At 43.2% G+C, this 22,468-nt stretch overlaps 1 protein-coding gene across 1 annotated transcript in view; it reads right to left on the reverse strand.

Moving 5' to 3' along the window:
* The window catches only part of LOC144668716 (glutamate receptor ionotropic, delta-1-like), a 621,802-nt gene that overhangs the window by 39,295 nt on the left and 560,039 nt on the right, over positions 1 to 22,468 (reverse strand). The window contains exon 5 of the mRNA XM_078531049.1: positions 3,481 to 3,534. Coding sequence (XP_078387175.1) covers positions 3,481 to 3,534 — 54 coding nt within the window. The remainder of the gene's footprint in view (positions 1 to 3,480; positions 3,535 to 22,468) is intronic.

Consider the following 22,468-nt stretch of genomic DNA (forward strand, 5'->3'; position numbering starts at 1 on the left):
TAGATAAGATGTTTCCTCTGGCTGGTGAGTCCAAAATCAGGGGACATAATCTCAGGATAAGGGGTAGGCCATTTAAGACTGAGATGAGGAGGAATTTCTTCAGTCAGAAGGTGGTGAATCTTTGGAATTCTCTATCCCACAGAGCTATGGAAGCTCAATCATTGAGCATGTTCAAGACAGAAATCGATAGATTTCTGGATACTAATGACATCATGGGATATGGGGATAGTGCGGGAAAGTGGCATTGAGGGAGATGTTGAGCCATGATCTAATTGATTGGTGGAGCAGGCTTGATGGGCTGAATGGCCTACTACTGTTCCTATGTTCCGAAATCATTGTTTGTATTGAAAAGGATAATTATGCCTAAATAGAATGATTCAATTTTGTCCATTTCTCGTTAGAATTGTGCATACCGTTGTACTTCTTAGTCCTTCATCCTTGCAATCAGTCCTGTAATCTCGCTGGCATAAAGGTTGGCACAATATCAATACTTTGGCACTAGGAGTGGAATGTTCTGCTCCCATTGGCGGCAGGCGTGCTTGGGGGTGTGAGCGGGCAATATGGTGAGAAGGCCAAAAATCGGTTTCGTGCTGTCGTGAAACCAGTTTGCGATCGTCTGCTCCACCTGTCAGTGATCCCTGCTGCCGCATGTCCGGAACCGAATTTCAATACTTTAGCGTCTCATTATAAACCCTGCTCGCCAGAATCAACCCCACCCCCTCCCCAATGTTGGATCATCCAGGCACACCGGTGCGATTGCAAGCCCATGTGTTTCACAACTGTACATTAATGACGTGCACCTGACGAGATGCACTTCACTCGGGACTTCGAGGTTTGTTTGCCTACCCTGCTTCGGGCAGCACTCGCAGTCATCAGCGCCAGGCTTCGCAGGCAGTTATAGGGGGGCTCATGGGCAGGTCTCTACCTATCAGACCAGCCATAAGGTGGGCGTGAGTTTTCAATGGCTGCAGGGCCAGGGTTTGCTTGGGGAAGGGGGAGAAGTGGCCTCAGGCAAGGGAAGAGGCTGCAGGACGAGGGCTGTACTGGGGAAGGAGGATATTCCAGGGTGTGTGTGGGTGCACCTGTTGATCTGTGCAAGTGGCCTCAAGATGGTGAGGGCTGAGGAGGCAGCCTCCAGAGGAGATGAGGCCAGATGGAGATGTGAGGGTGTGTGTGTGAGAGAGAGAGTGGTGATGTCCCTTGAGCTGGCAGTGAGTGAGATGCCAGTGAACGTGTGATGGGCTTGAGTGTGGGTTTAGAGTGATGAGATGGATGCTTTACCCTGGTGGCACAGATGAGATCATTCATCCTCTTTCTGCACTGGATGGCCAACCTCTTTTGTGCAGCGTTGGTACTGACCACCACTGCCACCGCCTCCCAAGCCGGAGCGGTGAGATTGCTGGACCTCCTGCGGCCAGAGTGGGGGTGGAGGGCATCACCACAGGCCTCCAAAAGGCATCTCAGCGATGGGTCGCGGAACCTTTCTTGGCTTTCAGGGCCATGTCTGCACTGAAGCAGTCCTGGGCTGCAAGCATTGAGAACTGAGCGCACAGCTGCAGTTTGGATATGACACCCGGAGTGAAGAAAATGGTGAGATAACAGTGTGGCGGGTGATTCAGAGGCTGCCTGCTAGCGAGACAAAGTGTTTCCTGTGGCTGCATAATTAATGAGGCGGGAAGGGGTCGATACAGCGCGAAAACCTGCCATTGCAGCCGGAGGGTAAGGTGTCTCTTTTCACATCCATTACCGCACTCAGTCCAATCCTGGGATGATTCTGCCCTGGATGTTTGTAGCAAATGTGATAATACCAAATCCTAAGCAGAAGTGTTGAACAAGGTTCAAGCACAGAACAACGTTACTGCATCATCTCACTCGAGTTTAAGCAGTGCCATAAGCTTTAAGTTATGAACGTTTAATGCACTTAAAAAAAAATCCTATTTATTGTTTTGATGATTGTTTTAGCTCAGTTATTATCAGTGGGGTAATAGCTCCATGAAAATAGCAGACAGAGCTGTTCAGAGAAATGTATAAATATTTTCAGTGCCAGTATTCCTTACAGCTTCCATCAATTTTGGGTTCTTTGTAGTAAACCTGTGATTCTGAAATGGACTCACGGTTTCCTGAGCCCAGCTCAAATACTGGGGAGCAGATTGGGCAAATTCACAGAGATTGTTCAAAATTGTAGTTAGCAAGTATTTAGCAAGACACCAACTTCTTTGTATATAAGGGAGACACTGTGCATTAGGCACCCGGATCCTCACCTCCGGGACCTGCGACCAAGTCCATAGGAACTTGGACTTAGGAGCAGGAGAAGGCCATTCAGCCTTCTGAGCCTGCTCTGCCATTCAATAAGATCATGGCTGATCTGGTTGTGTCTCAACTCCACTTTGTCATCTGCCCCCCCATAACCCTTGACTCCTTTGTTTATCAAAAATCTGTCTAACTCAGCCTTAAATAAGTTCAATGACCCAGCCACCACTGCTTTCCGGGGAAGAGAATTCCAGTGACTAACGGCCCTCTGAGAGAAAAAAAATTCTCCTCATCTCTGTCTTAAATGGTAGACCTCTTATTCCCAAACTGTATCCCCTGGTTCTAGTCTCTCCACAAGTAGAAACATCCTCCCGGTATCCACCCTATCAAATCCCTTCAGGATCTCATATGTTTCAATAAAATCATCTCTCATTCTTCTAAACTCCAATGGGTAAAGGCCCAATCTGCTCAACCTTACTCCATAAGATAAGCTCCTCATACCAGGGAGGAGTCGAGTGAACCTTCTCTGAACTGCTAATGCAATTATATCTTTTTTTTCAAAGAAGGAGACCAAAACTGTACACGGTGTTCCAGATGTGGTCTCACCAAGGTCCCATAAAGCTGCAGTAAAACTTCCCCACTTTTATATTCCACCCTCCCTGATATAAACACCAACATTCCATTTGCCTTCCTAATCGCTTGCTGTGCCTGCATGATAACATTTTTGCGAAAGGCCAAACTGGTGGATAAAAATGCACCCCTCCCCCACCCCCCCCCACCCAAACCCCTTCTGTCGCCTGTCAGGATAAGGATCCGATGTGAATGAGCATGGACGTCGCAACCATTGCCTACTGAGTGTAGATTTTCATCAGAAAACTATCCTTGAAGTTGGCAGCCGGCAGCTGCACACAACCACTTCCTAAACCTGCGACCTGACCCTTCCTTCCCAGCTACGGACTTGGCGGTGCTGATATCGTGCCGTGTGCCAGCTACTGCAGTACCCGAAATTCTGATGCTCCACTTCTTCCTAATCCCAGTACACGTATGGGAATCCCTCAGGGATGACTCTGAATTCTCACTTAACCTTCCCCCTGCTGAAGAATTGGCTTCCGCTTAGCATGGCGACAGCCCCAAGACTGTACAGTCAGCAGTGTGAGTTCCTGACAATAATCCACCTTTTATTGAACAGAATTACATTGTTAGTGCTTGTAACAATGGCTCCGGGCTTACCTCATTGACAATGACCCAGTGGCTGTCCTTGGAAGCCAAATTTGTCTCCACTGCCTGAAAAACACAGGAGGTGAAACGTTAGAAGTATAATAGATGAATGCAGGTATGACCAGGCATTAGGCTCCTCCAGTAATGACATAAAGATATTATGATATAATGATATTATTTCTAAAATACCAAAATGCCTTGACAAATGCTCCAATGCTATTGATTATTTTTCTGAGTAGTTTATTTTTATTGAAGGGGTTATTTTTTTACTTCTTCATTCTGTTGCTTCTTTATTTTCATTCTTGGGGCGTGGGCAACATTAGCACGAAACCATTTATTGCCCAGGCCAAGTGGACCTTTTGTGCATCAAGAATCTATTACAGAATACGGAGCTGATATCACAAGTAGGCCAGGCCAAGTTGAAGTCGCTGAACTTTTTTCCCCCCATCAACTTTCATTCTTATTTTTTTTTTTCGTGCTATAGTGGCATTTGAACTCGTTGACCTCTGGCTTCTAACCAGTACCAGACCCACTAAACTACTGCCCAAATACGTCAACTGGTTTTCAGTCACGTAACTAAATCAGGAAAAGGCAATAGAAAACTTTTCAGATCCAAAACAAAACAGCCAATGAGACGAACAGTCAGTTGAACTGGTTTTTGGTGATTGAGTGATGAATGTTGGCCAAGAAACCTGGTAAACTCCCTGCTCTTCTTAGATAGAACCATAGGATCTTTTACATACACAGAAATAGACAGACAGGGCCTTTGTTTAATACTTCATCAGAAAAATAGCATCTCTGCCAATGCAGCACCCCTTCAGTACTGCCCCTCTGACAGTACACCACCCCCTCAGTACTGCTGCTAAGGCAGTGCCGCATTCCGTCAGCACTGCCCTCCGATAGTGTGGTGCTCCCGCAATACGGATCCTATGACAGTATGGCGCTCCCTCAGTACTGTCTGCCTGACAGCACGGCAATTCCTTGTCATGAATCCCTGACAATGTGGCACTCCCAGGGAAATGAGCCTCTGGCAGCGCAGCACTCCCTCAGTACTCCTTCCAGAGTGTTAGTCTGCATTTTTGTGCTCAAGTCGCTGGAGTGCGCCTTGAGCTCACAACCTTTTGGCTCGGAGGGGAACTGAGTGAAGGTGATTATATTCGGCACAATCTTGTTGTAGAAAAATACATTTCAAAACGGACACAAAATAATGTGCATTCAATAAAAACTCTCATAACACAAAAACTGTACATCCAAAAAATAGTGAATATTCTCCCACCAACTTCCGATGATCCAAGTCTCAATCTTTTCATCGGAACGTTTCATTAGTCACTAGAATATCTGTTCACTGCACACCTGCCCCAGGCAGCAGGAGGGGCTACTGGAAACTGCCAAAGGCTCCCTCACACTGCAGTAGTTCACAGTAATGGCCCCAAATGCTGTCGTGTCATTAGTGTGTAATTTTCTGTGGGACAGTCCATGTTGGTGCAGTCAGTATTGTTTGTAAGTCACGGACCAGGCTGAGAGGGTCTGTGTTCAGCCTGTTACTCACCAAAGAATCACCTCGCAGCACACTGGTAACTACTTGATATGTGAGGGCTAGGGTCTCAAACCCAAGGCTATAGTCATGATTTACCAGGCAGCAATGACCACCGTGCCTAGGAGACCTGGACACCTACAGCAGGCACGTCAAAGCGCTGGGGAAGTATCGTGGGCAGTGCTTTCACAAGGTCCACTGTCAAGAAAGGCGGTCCTACAGCAGTGTCCTCTCCCAGCCAACATGTCAAGCATCAAGGTGCTGACCACTCCAAACCAGATTCACTGGGCGGGACATGTCACCAGGCTCCCCGAAGCAGCTGTTCTACTCGGAAGTTGGTCATGGAAGGAGTCTCCCAGGAGGATAATGGGAATTATTTAGGGATGTCCTCAAAGCATCCCTGAGGAGGTCAAAACTCATCACCGACTCATGGGAGTCCCTGGCTTGTGGCCGACCAAAATGGAGAAGCTTTATTCAGGAAGGCACCGAAGACGTGGAAAGGTTTCATAAGGAGGCAGAGGCAAACTCAGGGCATCAAAGAGAGTGCCTCCAAAAAAACCTCATCTGCCCTTCAAGCACCACCTGCCCCACATCTGGCAGAATCTGCAGACCGGGCATTGGGCTTTTCAGCCATCTCAGGAAACGTCTAACCAGAGTGGAAGCAAGTCTCTCTTGATCACGAAGGAGTGTGCAAGAGGAATGACCTCGATCACCAGGTGCTAATGAATGTCAGCGCAAACTCTCATTTTCTCACCTGCAGCCTGTGCTCTGGGTTTCTAACGAATAAGAATTTTTGAGACAACTGATTTTTCTGCACAACCACTATGTTTAATTCCAAATCACCCCTTGCAGTTTTTGTCTTTCGATGTGATGCTTTTCCTTTAAATACTGTGTGACAAAGAGATAGACCGGTTCATATTTAAAGCTCATGGTCACAAATAAAAATCATGGCCCTCTAGTGGCAGGTGAAAGCAGACAGTTTAGTCTCTCTGGTAGCAAAGGCATGCATGTTTCCTATGTAAACCCCTCCCTGCAGATCTTATTGTAAACACCTGCTCGAGTATCCTATGTAAACCTCTGCCTGCGTATTATATGAAAACACCTGCCCAAGCTTCCTATGTAAACTCCTGTCCGTTTACCCTGTGTAAATTCCTGCCCACTGTCATGATAATGAGACTTGTGCATGAGTGATTTTAACCTTTAATTTCATCTGCTGATCAAACATATGTTAAACTGTTCAAAAGTAACTTAGAAAAAACAAGCAAAGCCACTGACTTAAGACGGCTGTCACAAGTCACCTGACATCTGGTATTGCAAGTTGACCAGCTTCTGGAAAGTTCCAATGTGAAATATAATTCAGACATGCCACAACATACTTTTCTGGAATTTCACACCTGACGATGTCAAGATACTTCAAAAGGATTTACAGAAATTGGCACTGGGCCTCACATTTGCGCATTTATAAGGCCAGGTCTCATGCGGAAACAGAAAGTCTGCTGGGGCAACAGCTAGGTGTTTTCTCTCTCTCATCGAGGTAGATAATGGATATTCAGAAGTTAATGGCTGGGACATTACAGAATCTAATCACCCTAGCCAAGAAACAAAAGGCATGGTCGGTTCAGACATCAGCTAAACAAATATCACCTGAAGTCATTATGGGAAGAGAATGGTCATGTGGCTGAAGTAACCATTTTTAAAATCTCTTTAACACAGCTCATGAATGGTTAAACACAGACATTGAGTAAAAACCTTCTTCCTTCTAAATTCACAGAAAAATCCTGTTATGGCCAGACTTGGAATGATAGGGGAGTTATATCTTATCCCTCCTCATGTGGCCATAACACCACACATTCTATGTAAACTCCTGCTCACATATCCTATGTAAACTCCTGCTCACATATCCTATGTAAACACCTGCTCACATATCCAATGTAAACACCTGCTCACATATCCTATGAAAACTCCTGCTCACATATCCTATGTAAACTCCTGCTCACATATCCTATGTAAACACCTGCTCACATATCCAATGTAAACTCCTGTTCCAATATCCTATGTAAACTCCTGATCCAGTATCTTATGTAAACACCTGCTCACGTATTCTATTTAAATTCCTCCTCGTGTATTCGATGTAAACCCCTGACCATATATTCTATGTAAATTCTTGCCCGTGTATCCGAGTACTTCTGTATAGTTTTTAAGGTTTAATTTTCATTATGTGGCAAGAAGTTACTATAAACATCTCAGTACAATAATCTCTATTGTATATTCACTGACTGGTCACCCCAAAGCTCAGTTGGAAAATACTGAATCCCTGATGTTGAAGACAAAATAAAGGGTTAATGTAAAAAGTGTTAAATATTCTCTAACTGTAATTAATCCATTATCTTTATAAATGACAAACTGTACAGATTAAACTATCATTTCATCTGTAATGGTAACAATACCATTCTGCTGCACTAGACTCATTTTGGCTTCCGATTGTTCATTATTGATTTACAGGCCGTGCATGTTTGGCTCCCTGTCCTGATTTCTTCTGATGATGTCCATTTCTATTACTTCACTCTTCTGCCTCTATTTATGGCGCTGAGTCTGCATTTTCCTTTTCCATCAACCTCAAACTTTTCTTCCTTTATCTTCTGCTGCAGCCAGCTGTCCATTTTAATTCTGGGATCTGCTTCAATGTATTTTCTGTCACCCATGCCCTTGATCAAATCAAATGGCTAACTTATAAATCATGGATCCTGCCCTGGCAGTGCCATTAGCAGCCATAACAGGGCAACTTTTACCACTGGATGGACAACCCATTTATGTCACCATTCGTTGTTGAGAGGATGTTTCCTCTCATGGGGGAATCTAGAACTAGGGGTCACAGTTTGAGAATAAGGGGTCTCCCATTTAAGGCTGAGATGAGGGGGAGTTTATTCTCTCAGAGGGTCGTTAATCCTTTCAATTCTCTGCCGCAGAGAGCAGGGGAGGCTGGGTCATTGAGTATATTCAAGGCTGAGTTAGACAGGTTCTTGATCGACAAGGGAGTCAAGGGTTGTGGGGGGCAGGCAGGAAAGTTACGTCCACAATCAGATCAACCATGATCTTATTGAATGGTGAGGCAGGCTTGATGGGCTGAATGGCCTCCGCCTGCTCGTATTTCTTCTGACCATTTGACCAAATACCCCGGCCCAGCCAATAGAGTGGATTCTGAGACCAACTTTGCCAGGATCTGAGGCTACCATTGAAACTCACCAATATGACCCACTTAAAATGTCTGTTCCTCTGTATCTGAACTCAAAAGCAAAAAAGTTTCAGGTCTTTTTCTGGGCCATAGGTTTAACTAGTGATGAGAGGGCGTTTATTTCTTGACTTGTTCGGGTTGGGGAGGTGACCAGGGAGTCGGGACCCTGATTTACAGCCCAATGGTAAAGATGGAGTTCAGAGCAGGCAACAACCCCACTGACTTTGTAGAGACTGAAGGGGGTCTGTAGCAGTGTGGCACGAGTGTGGTTCATAATTAAATAAGAGGGGGGGAAATAAAGAACTGAGATGAAGTAATGTAAAAAGAAAATCCCAACACAAGATCATCATCTCCCTTGGTTTCACATAATCTCTGGTACAAAGAAAATCTATAATAAAATGAGTGGATATTTTAGGATAAGTCTTGAAAATAACCACCAAAGAAGCGGCTGATGCCTCGTCTCATGACACTCAGTAATGAGGAAAGACTCGAGAAACTTGGATGATGGACAGTGTTTCTCCTGGATTGATGAGCTAACATAGGCCAAAAAATATCCTTCATTTATAATCATGGGAACAGTATGTTACCTTTGTCCGTCTGCACCTATCTCATAATCGCCTCATTAAACCTGCAGTCCACGGGTTGTCATAACACAAGCTGTTCTGTTACTCAGTGTAATCGACCACAGACCCACTGGCTGTGACATCTACCTTCATATGGACATAAGAACAAGGAGCAGGATTAGGCCATTCAGCCCCTCGAGCCAGCTCCACCATTTAATAAGATCATGGCTGATCTGATAGTAACCTGAAATCTGCATCTCACCCACCCCCCGATAACCTTTCACCGCCTTGCTTACCAAGAATCTATCCACTTCTGCCTTAAAAATATTCAAAGACTCTGCTTCCACCACCTTTTCATGAAGAGAGTTCCAAAGACTCACGAGCGTCTGAGTGAAAAAATTTCCCCTCATCTCTGTTTGAAATAGGCGACCCTTTATTGTTAAACAGTGATCCCTAGTTCTCGATTCTCCCACAAGAGAAAACATCCTCTCCACATCCACCCTCTCAACACCCCTCAGGATCTTCTATGTTTCAATCAAGTCACCTCTTACTCTTCTAAACTCCAGTGGATACAAGCCTAGCCTGTCCAACCTTTCCTCATAAGACAACCCATCCATTCCAGGTATTACAAAAACAGAATTACCTGGAAAAACTCAGCAGGTCTGGCAGCATCGGCGGAGAAGAAAAGAGTTGACGTTTCGAGTCCTCATGACCCTTCAACAGAACTGAGTAAAGTTAGGAGAGTCCTCTCCTAACTTTACTCAGTTCTGTTGAAGGGTCATGAGGACTCGAAACGTCAACTCTTTTCTTCTCCGCCGATGCTGCCAGACCTGCTGAGTTTTTCCAGGTAATTCTGTTTTTGTTTTGGATTTCCAGCATCCGCAGTAGTTTTTTGTTTTCATTCCAAGTATTAATCTGGTAAAACTTCTCTGAACTGCTTCTAACGCATTTACATCCTTCCTTAAATAAGGTGACCAATACTGTACACAGTATTCCAAATGTAGTCTCACCAATGCCCTGTACAACTGAAACGTAGCCTCCCTACTTTTGTATTCAACTCCCCTCTCAATAAATGATAACATTCTATTAGCTTGCCTAATTACTTGCTGTACTTGCATTACTCACCTTATGTGATTCATGCACTAGGACACTCAGATCCCTCTGCACCTGCAATCTCTCACCATTTAGATAATATGCTTCTCTTTTATGCTTCCTACCAAAATGGACAATTTCACATTTTTCCACATTAAACTCCATCTGCCAGATCTTTGCCCACTCACTAAACCTATCTCTATCTGTTTGTAGCCTCCTTATGTCCTCTTCACAACTTACTTTCCTACCTATCTTTGTGTCATCAGCAAATTTGGCAACCATCCCATCCATCCCTTCATCCAAGTCATTTATATAAATTGCGAACAGCTGAAGTCCCAGCACTGATCCCTGTGGCACACCACTCGTTACATGTTGCCAACCAGAAAGTGACCCATTTACGCCTACTCTCTGTTTCCTGTCAGCTAGCCAACCTTCTATCCATGATAATATGTTAACCCCTACACCATGAGCTTTTATTTTCTGCAATAACCTCTGATGTGGCACTTTATCAAACGCCTTCTGGAAATCTAAGTACAGTACATCCACCGGTTCCCCTTTATCCACAGCACATGTTACTTCCTCAAAGAACTCCAATAAGTTGGTTAAACATGATTTCCCTTTCACAAAACCATGTTAACTCTGCCTGATGACCGTACGCTTATCCAAGTGCCCTGCTTTATCTTCTTTAATAACAGCTTCTAACATTTTTCCCTATGGCAGATGTTAGGCTAACTGGCCTGTAGTTTCCTGATTTCTGTCTCCCTCCCTTTCCAAATAATGGAGTTACATTTTCTGAATAATGGAGTTGGCATAGTGGGTGGAGAGATGCTGATCTCTGAGCGCTGCATAGGCAGCGCCAAGGTATTGTCAGGCACAGTGCTTGTGGATTTTCGTTCCAATTTTGGGTTTGAGTTTCAAATCAATAAATCATAAATGTTTGAGCTCCTGAGGTATAGAGAAGTGTCTCAGGGAACTTTACGCAGCAATGGTCAAAAGAGAGTAGAGACACAATAAAGGGGAGAGTCAAAAAAGCAACGTCAAATAAAGCGGTTTTTAGGAGATTTTGAAAATGGGAAGGAAGCGACAAACAGACGTGCTGGGGAATTGGATCCAGAGTGCAAGGGCTTTAGGGCTGTTTCACTCGGCCTTCAGCAAACAAATAGAACCATAGAAAAGTTACAGCACAGAAGGAGGCCATTCAGCCCATCTTGCCCGAGGACACCCAGGTGCCCTTTCTAATCCCACCTTCCTGCACCCGGCCCATAGCCCTGCAGCTTACAGCACTTAAGGTGCAGATCCAGGTACTTATTAAAAGAGTTTAGAGTTTCTGCCTCTACCACCAACTTGGGCAGCGAATTCCAGACACCCACTACCCTCTGCATAAAAAAGTTCTTCCTCATGTCCCCCCTACACCTTCTGCCACTTGTCTTGAATCTATGTCCCCTGGTTCTTGAATTCTCCACCAAGGGAAACAATTTTATCCTGTCCGCTCTATCTATTCCCCTCATAATCTTGTACACCTCAATCAAGTCACCTCTTAGCCCTCTTTGTTCTAAGGAAAATGTAAAATATTGTGAATGCTGGAAACCTGAAATAAAAACAGAACTGACGAAAGGTTGCTGACTTGAAATGCTGCGCTCTGCTTCTCTCTCCACAGATGCTGCCAGACCTGCTGAGCATATCCAGCATTTTCTGTTTTCGCTTTGGTTAAAAAGGTTGGGGGGGTAGGGGGGGAGTCGTAACCAGTTCTTAATGGGCATGAAACCATCCTGGGATTCAATAGTAATGGGCAATGAGCTGCCCGGTAACATGAGCAGCAGTGCTAATGACCAGTGTGGGAAATGGAAATACAATGTGGTGCATTCAGCAAGATGATCCTGACCCAGACTTAATAAGTGAGAAAATGTTCCACTCCCCAGAAATAAAGGTCACAACTTGGTGAGAAGGCAATCATGTCTGTCCTCTCCACAATCAATCCATCGATTACCCAATGCAGACCAACGTCTGTCAGCTAATAGGTGCTATCTGTGGTGAGTCTTTGTTATAAAACTATGGACGCAAAATCATTTTCAAAAAGAAACGTTCAATTTCTGAACAGAAAACAGGCAAGCGCAAGGAAATGGAAATAAACTTAGAGAAACCTACTCTCCGGACAGGGGATTACATTTAATCAAAAGTTACTTTACTTCAAGCTTCAGGATATAGGAAAACATTAAAGAAAAACACATCTAAGGACAGAGTGTTCTTCAAATTCAGACTAGTTCCATATTTTCCTTAATGGAATGATAACTGTTCATAAAGTAACACATTAGGGCTGCGGTCATAAGAGAATGTCCATGTTTTCTCAGCCTGTTCGACAACAGATATTTAGAACTTAAAACGTCCGTCTGGTGTACCTGTAGAAACAAGCCACTGATTACAAAAATACTCTTCCTAATCTCACTTGTACATGTGACCTCAAGTAATGCAGGTCCCAGAACCTCATTGAAATCTAATGCGGTTTGAAATTCTTTCCCAGATGTTCACACTCAATGTAGCTCAGTATATCCAGGTACAAAACAAGTCTTCACTATTTATTTAAAAGTCATGAAAGGCAATATAAAACTGCTTAAGGCAGAGATCAGCACTCAGGTGCAACCATTGCAGAATGAATAGCTGCCCCCCGCCCCCCCCACCTCCTTCATCCTTTGTACCTCCTCCTCCTCTCCCCTTAGTTCAAATAAATGCCCCTGTTTCCCCCAAATGCATCCCCCCCCCTCCAACCCTCAATGCACCATTGTTCACCTGGACTGGGCTAGTCATGAGGAAATCGGCAGAATGGCTAAATGCCCTGTGGTTGGTTGTGTGGTGCTGCATTATCGGCGCTTGGCCTTTTACCTCTAAGAATCCCACTCCCCCTCAAAGTCAGTCAGACCTAATTACAACATCCTAGCTTGCACAGGGATTGCTGTTTTCCGTGTTCGATACCGAACTAGCAGCCCACAAGCCCCGAGTTCCAATCCCACCAAGCTGACTTGTGAAGTTGGATTTGATAAATTTGGTACTAATGGGCTGGGTGATGAAAGCAGAGAGGCCGACACATGGACCCCCCCCAACCCCACATCATGTGCAATTGAAGCTTAATCCCTTCTGAAGTGGCTTAAAAACAACCAGCGTGTAAACAACTAGGGATGGGTGTTTATCTCGCTAATTTCACTCACATCCTGAGGACAAATATAGTGACCCATGTTTACACAGAGATAAAGGCATACCACTTCAAAATCCACCATGCTGTTTACCTCTCGCTACAATGGGGCAGAATCTCTTTGGTCATTGTGCATGGAGCTATTGTACTTGGGGTCATAAGGGGTTCCTTCGGCTGGTGCTTTTGCCAAAATCATAACCACGTTCAGAAAGAACGCATTTTCAAATTCACTAGCACATAGGTCTGCTCCCCATCCTCCACTACACGTCCACCGTTTACATTTTATAAGAGGCAGAGTTCCAAGTTACATCAACAGGTCGGATGCCATCATCAGTAAGAACTGGGAGATGGAAGGTTTCACAGCAGGAAATCTCCCACTCACACTGTGGTTTCCTGGGTGTCCTGTTTCCTAAGTTGCTTAGCAGAGACCGGACTCACATAGAAAACACCAACATCTTAACAAGAACCACAAATAAAAATTCTGCTCAAAGTACCATTTCCTTCTATAAAATGGAGAATGCTTTGAACAAATAGTCTCCTTCCCAGGCTTTCATCCTCCTGTAAAAAAAAAACCTTCAGATTTCTATGAGGCATCAGTACAGTTTCTGCACCTCGCTGGTTTTATCCTTCTCGTTAGTGTTTGGTAGTGCCTCACATATTCTAGGTGTTAAAAGCAAAACACTGCAGATGCTGGAAATCGGAAATAAAAACAGGAAGTGTTGTAAATACTGGGTTTGGCAGCATCTGTGGAGAGAAAAACAGTGTTAACTACAGCTCCGAAGAAGAGTCATATTTAACCTGAAATGTTAACTCTGTTACTCTTTCCACAGGTACTGCCAGACCTGCTGAGTATTTCCAGCGCCTTCTGTTTTTATGTTCTAGATGATAACCTGACTGAAATGCAGGCAAATTTGGTGATCCTGTATTCATTGGGAAAACCCAATTCTGTGTGTCAGGGGGCTAAGACCTCACTCTAAACTTTTATATATAGAGCATGGCTAATTTATAAAATCTTTAAAAACTGGACAAGGGCTTTAAAATGGCCAGCTCTAACTCAAACAAAAGGAACCCCCTGGCATTCAGAACAACTGCCACTTTGTTATCTCCGAAGAGATGCTAATGACTTCTGTGAATGCGGAGATTAAACCCAAAAAATTGTACAAAGCCATTTATACTCCTAAGGCCAGACCTGGCCAACAGAGATGACCACTCTGTGAGGACAAAGGACCCTGAAACCTCGTTTGAAACCCTTAATGGTTGAAACATTACCCAATCTCAAGAATCCAAACTAAGAATATCCTTTATCCAAGTCAGAGTGGAGAAGTAGGAGTCATACCCCATGACCGCCCCGCCACCTCCCCCCCACCCCTCCCCACCCCACTCCCGCTAGCTGAGAGAACCAGTTACCCTGCCTTGTGGAGCTGCAAAGCAGACTGCCATCTTCCACCTAGCAAGCAGCAGCTCAGAACAAGGGCTCGATCCAGGTGAAATCCTGGAACCCATCTACACTCTTTCTACTGGAACTTCTGAACTTCTGTACCAGCGCCTACAAGACCAATTCATCTCTACGTGTCCATCTCTATGAATAAATACACCATTGGGCTTTTGATTCTGGACTCTGAACTCACATGAAACAATAATTCTTATATTCTCTCTGGTCTTTGCCCTGTACCTCTTTCTTTTCCTCTTTTACCCTATGAATACAAAAAGCGGGGTATGTTGCAAACCCTTTACCACATTTTGAGTGTGTATAAAATAAACTAACCCTCTGATTTTACCCTATCTCAAGTTTGCTTGTGGAGCTGCTCAAAGAAATTGGATCACACCAAAACTGAGAGGCTGGGGAAAAAAATGCCACCAAGTATAAAGGGGGAAATCAAAATGAAAACACCTTTCTGTTTATGAATGGGTGGGGAGAGGAGAAATCAGAGTTGTTTAAATTAATTCACCTCCAGGACGTTACAGAAATTGGGAGCTCAAGTCTGGGAAAACTCAGATTGAATTTGGCCTGAGTCCAAGTTAAGAGACGAGCCAAATCTGACACCAAAGAGTCAATTGGAAGGCAAAAGAGGAAAACCCGATGGTTGGAGCAAATTTTAAAACACAAGTAATTTAGCAAAGAAAATTCCTTTTCCCTATTACTGAGAAAATGGCAACGCTCGACGCCCAGATGTTGGTTCAGCGAGGGAATTTAAATGGTGAAACTTTGGTGGCCCTTAGCACAGGAAAATTGAAAGCTGTAGCTTGGGAGGTACAGTTCAAATTTCCCAGCAAAACGAAAGGAAGTGAACTGATCCACTTGGTGGTGGGTCATCTGGATCTCACGTTGCCTGTCGGGCGGTTAGATGCAGAGCTCAGTCGTGACCTCGGATCCCCTCCCCTCGCCAATTTCAAGCTGGAAAAACTCAAAGCTTTGGAATTCTCTCTCTAAATCTCCGTGCCTCTCAATTCTCTTGACTCCTTTAAGGCAACTCCTTAAAATCTACCTTGCTGACCAATCTTTTGGTCAACCGCCCTAATAATATACCATGAGGTTTGGTGTCAAATTGTGTCTGGTAACACTCCTGTGAGTTGCCATGTGAAGTTTCATTATGTTAAAGGTGATATGTTGCCATTTTTCTGTCTTTTCTCCCTTCATCCCATCATGTCTGAGGCCTCTCTCCTGCTAGTTTCATTCCCCTGGCCTTCTCCTCTACCTCTTGGAGTTTTCTTTTTAAGGTGTTTTTCAGGCGGTTATCATTGACTGCAGCTCACCGCTAAACAGAAATGTAACAAACTATTGCTGACTTAATAATTATAGTACAGAATATTTTCAATTTCAGATAACAATGCTGCCCGATTAAAATCCTTAAAAAGTTGGTAACAGGAACATGCTACCAATATGTGTAATGCGGTTTAAAGGTTTGGGCTGCATTCACTAGATATCTATTCCTAAATCATGTTGTCATCATTTCAAAGCATAGTTTAAATGAGAAAGTGCTTTCACAGTGTGGTTCTGAAAGGGTTATCCCAGCAGTTGCTGATATCTGGAGTGTCAATCTGATGGTTAGTTCCAACGCAGCATGCAGTGAGTTCAGAGCCAGCTCGAGCCCCTGTCAGTGGCACCACACAGTCTCTGCCTGGCAGGAAACTGAAAAGTGCTGGTAGCAACTCTCACTCTCAATGGCAGCAAAGAACATAGCACCTGAGGACCGAATGGAAGTAGCCCAGTGATCAGCTCAGTAAAATCAAGCCAGAGGCTGGGCTTATGTGAACTGAGAAACAACAATGTGGAATGCCATAAACTGAATGCAGCTCACTTTTCCCTCCTGCTTTCACACAATCTGGAGATTAAGTACAAGAGGCACCAGTCAGGGAGCAGTGAAAAACATGTTGCTCATAAAATATGACTCAGATGTGAGGCCTTGCTCTGATTTCTATGTTTAGCAATATCGTAGCTTTGTTCATAAAGGTTTCCTCTGATTGTTACTCCATGTCAAACTCTAAATGCGTCTATCTTCAAAAAGTGCAACGCTTGCACTTTATCACAACTCAAACCATCTCATGTACAATGAATGATGTTAAAGTGCGGTGACATTTTCAGGTAAATGCAACAAGATCCAGGGAGAAGATAAGCAGGATTGTGTTACGCATAGAGTTGTGATCTGGAATGTACTAGCAGAAAGAAAACAGAATCAGTAATAACTTTCAAAAGTGCCATGACTCACTGGGGATCGTGCGCTGTAATATCGACTCACTGGGGATAGTGTGCTGTAATATCGACTCACTGGGGATAGTGTGCTGTAATATCAACTCTCTGGAGATCGTGCGCTGTAATATCGACTCACTGGGGATAGTGTGCTGTAATATCGACTCTCTGGAGATCGTGCGCTGTAATATCAGCTCCACTGTTCCCTGAGCCGCGACAAATGTGAAAAGTTTGACCAAACCACCAGATTGTCCCATTTCTACCTAACTGTTTAATTTAGGTTAACAGAATATGAGCACCAGGTTTGTAAACTTCATAAGCAAATAACTGTTTATTGAACAAGCTGTCATTAATTAGCGGCAAAAGAAAGAACTATGAACTGCTAATTTCTAACTCTATAACCTAAACTCTTCTCCTTCTTCAATCCCTGTACATACACATACAAGAGACATAAGACACACAAAATCATGGATTTTAAGGGTGGGACAAAACAGTTCAGTAGCACCAATTCTGGAGTACAGGAGTCAATGGGTTGATTTTGATCTATGTCTTCCAAATTCCTTTCAGCTCTTTGCTGATGACACGCAGTGGTCTTCCAGCACTTTCAGTCGTTAGTTCACTGGTTGAGCATTTGCCTTTCAATGTCTCTAACAGTGATTTTCCCCTTTGCCTCTTAACAGGGGTTTTCAGAGGCAGAGCAGGTTATGGAGATATGAGGAGAAAAAGCCAGCTAGCTATTATTGTGGAATTACTGGAATCTCCCACACACAGCAGAGAGAGGGTTTAGGTCTTTTTTTCCTTTCAGGCTAGGGGCTATTCTGCTGCACTGCTCTCACACAAAATCTGGTCAGGAGCCAATTAAAATGTTGTTGCCAGGCAGCTCCCTTGGTCCAGGACTCCTTTCAACACCATCTTGTATTTCATGGCACACTCTGTTCCAGGACTGCAACAGTATATATCTCTCACCCTGTTCCAGTGGACATGTCTTTCAAACTGCAGACATTGTAATTTTAATCCACAGTCCAACAGAAAATAAAAAAATACATGTTCTTTACAACAGTCCAACAGGAATAAAAAGATATGTTCCTTACTTGCCTCTGCCCTTAAAAGAGATGCAACGCCATTTCAAAAATGCGTTTCATCACAAGGTATGTGACACATGGACAACAAAACATGAGACTTACTTTCATTCATCCTCCTTCGCCGTTGTACAATCTTCAGCATTTCTTACCCCTTTAACTTATTTTAGTATTTTACACCCAGGATAATGCATCTGTGGTCACATTATCTTTGCCAGCAATGTGGACAATCTTTACGTTTTTTTTATCCATTCATGGAATGAGAGGCCAGCATTTATTCCCCATCCCTAATTGACCTTGTTCAGAGGGAATTTAAGAGTCAATCACATCGCTGTGGGTCTGGAGTCACATGTAGGCCAGGCCAGGTGAGGATGACATGATGGGATTTTACGACAATGGTTTCATGGTCATCATTAGACTTCTAATTCCAGATTTTTTATTGAATTCAAATTCCACCATCTGCCGTGGTGGGATTCGAATCTGGGTCCTCCAGAGCACTACCCTGGGTCTCTAGAACACTGGTCCAGTGACAATACCGCTACGCCACCCCCTCCCCTTAAATGGTTGAAACAATAGGCCCCATTTAAACAGTTTCGCATTTCGAGTTTTAAACTTTTCAATGAATGCCAGCGGATCACGGTCAGTGTAGATTAGTGTTTCTTTGTTATCGTGTCGGACACAAACTTCAAAGTGTTGAAGAGACAACAACAATGCTTGTGTTTCTTTTTCTCATGTAGAGTGCTTCCTCTGGTATTGATTTAGTTTCTTGGAAAAGTGTCTCACAGGCTTCTCTATCCCTAATTGATCATCTTGTAATAGGACTGCACCTACTGCCAAGTCACTAGCATCAACTGTCATTTTAAAAGGTTTGATAGTGTCAGGGGCGGCCAAGACTGGTTCATTTATTAAGACTGCCTTCAGCTTTTCAAAGGCTGCTTAGCATTCTGCTGACCATACCACTTTTGCCTGTTTTCTTAACAAATTGCTGAGAGGTACAGCTATTGTGCTGAAGTTAGGCCCAAACTTCCATAAAGCCCACACACTCCCAAAAATCTCAGGATTTCTCGTTTAGTTTTAGGAATGGGAAATTCTATTACAGCGTTCAGTTTTGCTGTTCCTGGCAACACTTGTCCTACGATGTGACCCAGGTAAGTTACCCTTGCTTTTGCAAATTCACTTTTGGTTAGATTCGTGACTAAGCCAGCCAACTGCAATTGCTTAAACAGGTCCTCTAACTGCTTTACATGTTCTTCCCACGTGTTACTATATATTATGACATCGTTTAAATAAACCAAACAGGTAATTCCGCTACAACTTGATTCATAAGTCTCCAGAATGTAGCTGGGGAGTTTTTAAACCCAAACAGCATGACTGGACATTGATACAACCCACTCGGTGTAACAAAGGCAGGTATTTCTTTAGCCCTTGATGTTAATGGCACTTGCCAGTACCCCTTCAATAGATCCATTTCAAAGAGCCAGCACAGACAGTGAGCTGAATGGCTTCCTTCTGTGCTATAAAAATTGAATGATTTTATAAGACCCTACAAACAGAAAGATGTGCATTTATATAGCGCCTTTTATGCCCTCAGGGCATCCCAGAGCACTTTACAGTTTATTTGAAGTGTAGTCATTGCTGTAATGCAGGTATTGTGGCAACCAATTTGTGCACAGCAAGATCTCACAAACAACAATACAAACAATAAGGTAAATGACCAGTCAAATGTTTTCTTTTTAAGCGATCTTGGTTGAGGGATAAATAATGACCTGGGCGCTGCAGCAAGATCCCCTGCTCTTCTTCAAATGATGTTATGGGAAGGCACATCAGGCCTTGGCTTAACGTCCCTTCGGAAAGATGGTACCTCCGACATTCGCAGCGCTCCCTCAAAACCGCACTGGAAGAGTCAGCTTGGTTTATGTGTTCAAGTCCCTGCAGTGGGGTTTGAACCTACGACCATTTGTCAGAGATAACACGCCGACAGAGCAAAGGCTGACACTTTCCTTATCTAAAACAATAACAGGGTATGTTTTCAATGTTCATAAATGATATATGTCAAGGTTAATATAGAACTATTAACTTCATGATGAGAGCACTTGATTGCACAGTCTCTACTGAATAGTGCAGTCCAGGCATGGATGATGAGTTTAGGTTGACGAAAGTATTTTGCTTTTTTTTTTAAACAGATTATGCAGTACAGATACCAATTTCAAACTGCCAAATCTATTTATCATTTTAAATTAAGGGACAAAGCTCCTTCCATGCATTATTTTTATTTAATTATCAATATCACAGTATTTCATTATCTGACACACGGCAGATACATTTCAAAACCAATTTACCACCTCTGTCTGGATGTGAAACAGTCTGTTAAATGGACGCCTCAGTTTCAATGTTAAAAAAAAAATAGCCCTCAGGAATAACATTACAAAGCAGTTCTGTCCCATCAAAGAATAAATGAAAAATGATACTGTTAATGTGTGACACTGAATGAGTTTTCAACTCAACACAACCCCAGCATTAATACAAAAAGCTGAAACAATGCAAAGTTGTTCCCAGATGTGCTGTTCAATCAAGCCAACATCTGCAGACACAGTCAATTCCTTTGTGTTCTCCCGCATGACAGTTCAACAGGAGAATGACAAAATTTATTGCAAAAGTTCCAGAAATGCAGGGCAGTACATAGCATCACAGCATTCAGTAATCCATGAGTTTCAGCACATTATAAAGCTGTAGTTCTGAAGGAAACAGTTATATTGAAAGCCAGGTGCTGAGCAAAGTTCACAGGGTGACAGTGTCATGAAGCTATTAATGTATAAAATATTATTGGAAAATATTTTTCTTTTAAAATAGAGGTTTAGCCTGTAAGTGTGCTATAATTGGGTTAAAGCCAGCTAACCTGGGTGCTTTGATGTGTACTAGTTTTAAGGTGTAGGAGAGGTAGAGTACATTTGCACTTTTTAATAGAGCATTCAAGAAGTGGGGTGAAATCTGGCACCTAGCTAGCAGAGACCAGGCCATATGTTTATATTGCTAATAAAATTGGTACTATGAAAGGGGTTTTATTGTTAGAAGAGGTGGAGTTCAAAGAGGGTGGTGAGGCAATGAGAATTTACATTCAGCGAGATGTGCTACATATAACCGATAGCAGTTCTCATGTGTGCAGGGCAGAAACAATGTAAGGTCAAAGCCTGTAAGCTACCACTGTGTCTGCAAAGGAACCAAAGTGAAAGGAACCTAATTTTGAATTTGTAAGGTGAAAATGCTTTGCCTGGTATTTTGATTAAGTCGATGGGTTGCCTTTGTGGAGATCAGTCTGGGAATTTGTTAAAAGTTACGATAGTAGTAATTTGTAGCCATGTGTATGTGTTTAATGTATTGTAACTTAATAAAAATGTTTCATTTAGTTTAATATAAAAACCTCTTGAGAACTGGTGGTCTGATTCCTGAATTTAGAGCTGCATCTCAAACATAACACTTAAAATTATAGATTATGACCGTTGTTTAAAGTTTCCCTCTGGGATTTTTAAATAACTTGGCTTTACCAACCGTTGGGTCATAACACACAGCATTATCTCCGGTACTCTTTGCTTCACAGATAAGCTGCCTTACAATAGATTGTCAATGGGAATCTCACAAACAAAGATTACAAATGGTATGCCCTGGATAGGCTGTACTCAATGAATCCTCTATGAGCTGCAATAAAAAAAGAATTTTTGGTCAGTTTGAAACTCTCCATAGTCTTCTTTCTGGTCTTGAGGTGAGAAACCAGTCATATTAGTTCAGTTAAGTATTAGAATGCTGTACTGGACTGACTCATTCCACAGTGATTTTATACTTCAGGCAAAATGCACTGTTAGTCACTGTGTAACACAGGCAATAACCAGACTCAGCCACTGTGTAACACAGGCAAAACCCATAATTAGTCACAGTATAACACAGGCAAAACCCATAATTAGTCACTGAATAACACATGCAAAACCCACAGGCAATCACTATGTAACACAAGCAAAACCCATAACCAGTCACTGTGTAACACAGGCAAGACCACAATCAGTCATTCCCTAGCACAGGCAAAATCCACAGGCAGCCATTGTGTAACACAGGTAAAACCCACCATCAGTCACTGTGTAGCACAGGCAAAACCCACCGTCAGTCACTGTCCAACACATTCAAAATCCACAGTCAGTCATTGTGTAACACAAACAAAACACACAATCAGACACTGTCTATTACAGGCCAAACCCACAATTAATCACTGCCTAACACAGGCAGAATCCACAGTCAGTGAGTGTGTAACATCCCAGAAGGAGAAAACAGTTCGGACCAGTACTCTTATTTCCCAGTTTTTACTGGTGTTCCATCTTAAGGCAGACAAGGCCAGTTCGGACCAATGCTCCTATTTCTCAGTTTCATTGTTTTTTCCTTCTGGGATAGGCAAAACCCACAGTCTCTGTGCAACAGACAAAACCCTTGGTCAGTCACTGTAACACAGGTGAAACCTACAGTCACTTAGTAACATAGGTGAAACCCACAATTAGTCACTGTGTAACATAGGCAAAACCCACAGTGACTGATTGTAGGCTTTGTCAGTGTTCAGTTATTTATCATGGGTTTTGCATGTGTTGCAC

The sequence above is a fragment of the Cetorhinus maximus genome, chromosome 27 (assembly GCF_964194155.1).
Source record: "Cetorhinus maximus chromosome 27, sCetMax3.hap1.1, whole genome shotgun sequence".
NCBI classification, from domain to species: domain Eukaryota; kingdom Metazoa; phylum Chordata; class Chondrichthyes; order Lamniformes; family Cetorhinidae; genus Cetorhinus; species Cetorhinus maximus.